Source organism: Manihot esculenta, chromosome 3, assembly GCF_001659605.2.
Source record: "Manihot esculenta cultivar AM560-2 chromosome 3, M.esculenta_v8, whole genome shotgun sequence".
Taxonomy (NCBI): domain Eukaryota; kingdom Viridiplantae; phylum Streptophyta; class Magnoliopsida; order Malpighiales; family Euphorbiaceae; genus Manihot; species Manihot esculenta.
This window is the reverse complement of record NC_035163.2, coordinates 15,034,550-15,040,549: the sequence shown is the minus strand read 5'-3', so window position 1 is coordinate 15,040,549 and position 6,000 is coordinate 15,034,550. Positions and strand designations below refer to the sequence as shown.

The 6,000-nt window shown below is 30.7% G+C and overlaps 1 protein-coding gene across 1 annotated transcript; it reads left to right on the top strand.

The window, feature by feature from the left end:
* The first annotated feature begins 353 nt into the window (after positions 1 to 353).
* Positions 354 to 5,202, top strand: LOC110612379 (ACT domain-containing protein ACR11). The gene is made up of 10 exons (XM_021753154.2): positions 354 to 532; positions 1,036 to 1,093; positions 1,192 to 1,317; positions 1,428 to 1,522; positions 1,909 to 1,993; positions 2,108 to 2,167; positions 2,429 to 2,484; positions 4,000 to 4,105; positions 4,228 to 4,296; positions 4,952 to 5,202. Exons 1-10 carry the CDS (start codon positions 405 to 407, stop codon positions 5,012 to 5,014), a joined length of 846 nt encoding a protein of 281 aa, XP_021608846.1. The 5' UTR covers positions 354 to 404; the 3' UTR covers positions 5,015 to 5,202.
* The last annotated feature ends 798 nt before the right edge of the window (positions 5,203 to 6,000 follow it).

Here is a 6,000-nt window from a genome sequence, read left to right as displayed (position 1 = left end):
TATATACATATATAACAAAAATAAGAAAGAAAAATTATCATCAAGTCCTTAACTTTTTTAAAAATTAATAATTTTTCCTATTTTAGAAAATATTTTATTATTTAATTTATATAATTTTAATTATATGTTATTTAACATTTAGAATTTTTATTATTAATACTATTTCTTCTCTTTAATAAACATTAAAATAAATTAATTAATTAATAGTTTTGTTTATAGAAATTTTAAATAGTTTAATTTTATAAAATATATTTTTTATTAAATTATTTTAAAATAGAGAAGAATTAATAATAAAATTTATGAAAGATTAAGGATCTAATAATAATTCGGCCAAAGATAAATAGATTTTCTCTCTTTCTTCTACTCCCTCACCGCTGCCTTTCTTCTCTCTACCATACTCGACAATGGCTGTGGCTATGGCTTCTGCTAATTTTCTTCTTCAGAGCAAGTCCAAAGTCCTCGAAAGTCAGTCCTTTACTTTTGGTTCGGATGCTACCCCTGTTCACATTATATATCAGAAAACAAAACGGAGGTATATATCTGCTAATTATACTTTGAAGTTTTTAATCGACGGATTTGTAGATCAAGTGTGTGGTTCCAACTCACTTCTGAGCTCGATTGATAATGTTGGATATACGTTTTTTGTTTCTTTGGATTTGGCTATATTCTTCATCTTCTTGTGCATAATTTATAGTTTCAGTGGCAAGATCTTTAATTTTCTTCTGGGTTTTGTGTATAAATGATACAACATTCATATTCATGTTGTAGTCCAAGTGGCATACTTGAGAATTTTCATTTCCATGTGTTGCATCTAAAGTTTTACCATGTTATGGTTGATGCTCTGTGATTAGCTTCCAATTCCCATTCCTCTTCAGCTTAATTTGATTGTCTGTTGCAAAAAAATATATATATATGCTCGTTTTGGAATGCGAACTTAATACAATGGAGAAAACAAATATTAATATCACCCATTTTTCCCTGCCATTGTATTGTCACTGCACTTCTTGTAAATGATATGTGTGCAAATTTTGCTAGATCGTCATCTTATAAGACAATAGTCGTTCCACGAGCGGCACCTGTCACAACCATAGAGGTGTGGAAGGATTTGTTTCTCTGATTGGATATTAATATGTGTGGACTAGCTAATTTTTTTTTTGGTTTTTTACTTGGGAAAAATGGTTTTCTAAGCAGGATGAAAGTTACAGTGAGAGCGATACCATTCCAACTCCCAAAGTAATAATTGATCAAGACTCTGATCCTGATGCAACTGTGGTGGAGATAACCTTTGGTGATCGTCTTGGAGCCCTTCTAGACACTGTGAGGACCTGTTTTCTTGCTGACATTGTCAATGTTAATATGTCTGTCATTTTTTTCTTTTTCACATTTTGGTTAGCATAGTTGTGATCAAAATATGCAATTTGCTACAGATGAATGCGCTTAAAAACCTTGGGCTCAATGTTTTGAAAGCTAATGTCTTTTTGGATTCTTCTGGGAAGCACAATAAATTTGCCATCACTAAAGCGTAAGTTATATGTTATACATACATCCATTAATTTTTTCAATTATTTTCGCTTAATTATTGTAATTAATGTTAATTGGCTTGCTCTCCCTACCTCTTCTTTAATTCAGTATCATGAGCTTTATCTGGTTTAACAGTCATATTTTATTTACCTCAAAACTGTTAATCTTTTCCTCTGTGAAAAAAACATAGTTTACTTATCTTGTATTTTGAAGTAAAAGTGTAGTTGACAGTGTTGCAAAAGTATGCAATTATCTCATAGAGATGGAGATAATCTTCTTTTTTCTATTTGATCTAGTGTTTCTAATGAGCTTTTATGAACCAGTTCTTGTTATGCATTTTTTTTTCGTAGTGAATTTATTGGCTCAGAAGGGGAGCCTTTTTCACAGTGATACAGGTAGGAAGGTTGAAGATCCAGAGCTGCTCGAGGCAATTCGATTGACAATCATAAATAATCTGCTTCAGTATCACCCTGTAATCTCTTTTGAACTTTAATTACTTTTCTTCCATTCAATTATCACATAAGGAGCTACTCTTGTGGGATATGTTTCTCCTTCTAGGGCTAATGAATGTCAATTTGGGGTCCAGGAATCAAGTTCCCAGTTAGCAATGGGAGTTGCCTTCGGTGTAGAGCCACCAAAACAACAGGTTTTTTACTTGTGGTCTCGCTCTTAGTTTATTGCTTTCTGAAGTTCTTGTCATTTATCCCTTGTATAACATCTTCTTACTGCATATCAAAGTGCTGGGATAAGGCTGTCATATCTCGCACATTCTACCACTGTCCTTCAACTTTCTTTGGCCTTGTTGTGAATCTGAAATCATGAGGAAATAAATTTTGGATACTTTGTATCAATGCTGAGAGCATTAAAACTTGTATGCTGTCAAACTTATCAAATTGTGATTCCTCAGGTTGATGTGGATATAGCAACTCACATAAGTGTTTCTGATGATGGTCCTGACCGAAGGTAAATAGGTTCTCTTATGAGATGTTTTGGCATTTTGGCCTCTTGCAACCCAATTGCATAGATTGTGAAGTAGCTTTATATAGCATGTATAACAATAGTTTCTTGTAAGTGTGACGCTAGTAAATGTGCATTTTGACTCTCTCTTTCTTACCCCCTGTTGGAAATAAGAATTTTGCATGGAATTTAATTGATTTCTGTCCTGTCAATTTTCATATTTGGAATATAAAAAATTTCACTAAAGAAATAGAAATTATGCATGTTTGTCTCAAAATTTATTTGATTCTATTCTTGCAAATGAACTTTCCAATGTGAAGCTTTAGCGATATTGTTAAGGGGAAAATGAAATGACAGTATGCAATTCTATTTAGAGTGACAGAAAATATGAAATTTACATCTTATAAATTAATAACTTGTTAAACCATTTTCACACTTGAAATTTCACTTTCATTTGGCTGAATAACTGTTTAGGAGGTTCCCGTATATTTTCTTCAGTGATATTTGTCATTGTGAAGAATGTTAAAGGACAGTGTTTCTTGGTACCATACCCCAAACTTATTGACACACTATCCTCTTGTAAGCAATAACTTTGGGAGATTAATTATTTAGGCTGAATATATATTTATATCCCTATACTAATTGAGATTAACTTATTGAATTCAAACTGTAATCTATTCAACACTTAAACTATAAAAATTATAACTATTAAACATAAATTAGTCATATTATTGATGATTTATTTAAAAAAGTAAAGATTGATCACACATATTGTTGGCTGTACTCTAAATTTTACTAACTGTGCTATGAATTTTTATAATTTAACAAAGTTAGACGGAGTATAATTTTATCAATTTATAAGAATTTACGATTAGCAATGAGTCGAACTATTTCTGACCTCTTTTTATAGATCATCAATGATATGATTAATTTGTGTTTAATTGTTATAGTTTTTGTATGTTTAGGTGTTCGGTATGTTATAATTTTAGTTCAAGTGCTTAGTGAGCTAATATGAAATGGTACATGGGTATAAGTGTATATTTGATCAATTATTTATTAATAATAGGAAGCATTTTATTTGATCTTCATCTGGTTGCAGTGAAAATGAAAAACTTACTTTTAGCAACTTCTTGCGATATCAAAAAGACTACAATTATGTTTGCACTGAATAATATTTTTAACGAAATGGTAAATTTCATTCATGAAAAAAAAAAAGAATATTTAAAAGACAACAATGATAGAGAAATAATCAATATAATGTGTGAGCTAATTGAAAAGAAAAAAAATTCTAATTTCTTTTTGTCATAAATGAATCTTCTGACAAGTCACTCATGGGGATTGGGGAGTCCTAGAATTACTAATTAAATGCTCATTCCTTGAAAAATGTTAAGTTTTAGTTGTTTTGATGCATAATCCTCGGGAAACTATTAGTTGTAATGTGTCAATATTATCTTTCCGTGTGGGGAATGGTGTTTACTGTTCTCTTTTCTTTTCTTTTTTTTTTTTTCCCTTTGTTCGCAGCTTGCTTTATGTGGAGACAGCTGATCGCCCTGGATTGTTGGTGGATCTTGTAAAGATTATCACTGACATTGATATTGCTGTTGAATCAGGGGAATTTGACACTGAGGTAGTAATTCCTTGGCATCTATTTGCATGTTTCCATTGTTTTTTTCCCCTTTTTTAAGTATTCTGAAATAGAATTAGCAGAAGAACGCCATTAGACTAGTATTTTCTTCTTTTGGCAACCAGGGTTTGTTGGCAAAGGCAAAGTTTCATGTTAGCTACAAGGGTAAAGCAATCATCAAACCTCTTCAACAGGTAAGACTCGCAACAGAGGTGTTTTACAGAATTGATCATCATTGCGCTATTAAGATTTTGAGTCTTGTAAATTTTGAAAAACTTTCTAACTTGTTTATCATAAAAAGGCTATTCTTTCCTGTGTTTGAGTGCTTAGGAGTGTAATGAGGATTTTTAATGTACGGTGGTAAAGTAAGGCATCAAAATCTCCCCAACCACTAATTTGGTGAGTTGAAAAAGTGGGGTTTTGGAGGTTTTAAAACCTTTAAGAACCTTAACCTCCCAAAAAAAAACCTTGATCCAAAACTAGATAGTCGTATTTATTACTTTAAACATGCATAGCTTACCTCCAAACACCTCCCGAAGTCAATATTTGAATTTGGTACTAGTTTGAAATATCAAAAGATTCAGGCTAAGCCAATCCTATTACACCATGTCTAATTCCATCGCCTAAACCCTTGTTTGCTAATGGTTTAAAAAAAAAAATCTGAATCAGCAGCAGACTGATTAAGTTGCGCTTTTTGTTTCCATTATTTAAACCCCGGTAAACATTACCGAATCCCAGTACCAAAATTTACATACATTTACAGTCTACGCATTCTTGGGCTGCTCAGCCTACAGGAAGTTTGTGGCTGATTCTTGTTGTGCATATGAAAATGACTATGAAATTTGGCAGGTACTTGCCAACAGTTTGAGGTATTTCTTGAGGCGGCCAACCACCGAGGAGGGAAGTTTTTGAGCCATAACCTTATTCTAGATCATAATATATTGGATGGATTCCTGAGTTATTCCAGGAGAAACTGTAGAATGTCAATGACCAATTGCACATCATATGCTTACACATTCTTCTCACAAAAAGATGAACAACAATTATTGCAGCTTAGAGTTTACTACAATATCAGTGTAATATAATAATATATTTTTTTTCAAAGCAAATTGAACAAATGAGAAATTATGTCTGATCCATGGAATGATATGTTTTGTCTATCTCTGTTAAGTTCAATTAAATTGTTATATTTTTTTTAGATAAACAGAAAAAAGAATGAGATAAATTAACTTAGTCGAACTAACTCGAGTATCCAATGTCTAAGATTATCTAGCAACTTAGAAGGTGGTGAGTTCAGAAAGTTTATGCTTAAGTGTAGCATTTGTGGCCAATTAATGCGCACGCTTGTTTGTCTTCTGGTATATATGCATAAATGTGATATTTTTATTAAGGGTTAAATAATTTCAATTCAAAAATTTTGAACAATTTAGCTTTTATATATTTATTAAAAGCTAAATAAGTCTTGATATTTTTTTAATAATATAATATTATTTTTATAATTTAAAATATTAAAATTTAATATTTTAATTAATATAAAATTAAAAAAATATATATATACGCACAAATTTCATATTTGAAATTAAATAAGAAAAATGTAAGCAAATATTAATTTAATAAATAATGAATTTTTTAAAATAAAAAAATTTCATACTTTAATTCTTTCCTTGAATACATGTGATTTAAAAACTTGTTTTTGAATCGGCAGAACAAACTTTTTTGATTTAGAGTTTGATAATTTTAATGGAAATTCTTTAAAATTGATAACTTATAATCTTGATAAAATTTTTATAGTTTGAGATTTAATATCCTTCATCGTTTCATTTAAAGAGGAAGATCTTTACATCTATAGAGCTCTGATTTGAGAAGAGGAGCTCCAATTCCTTTTTAGGAAGTGTTGC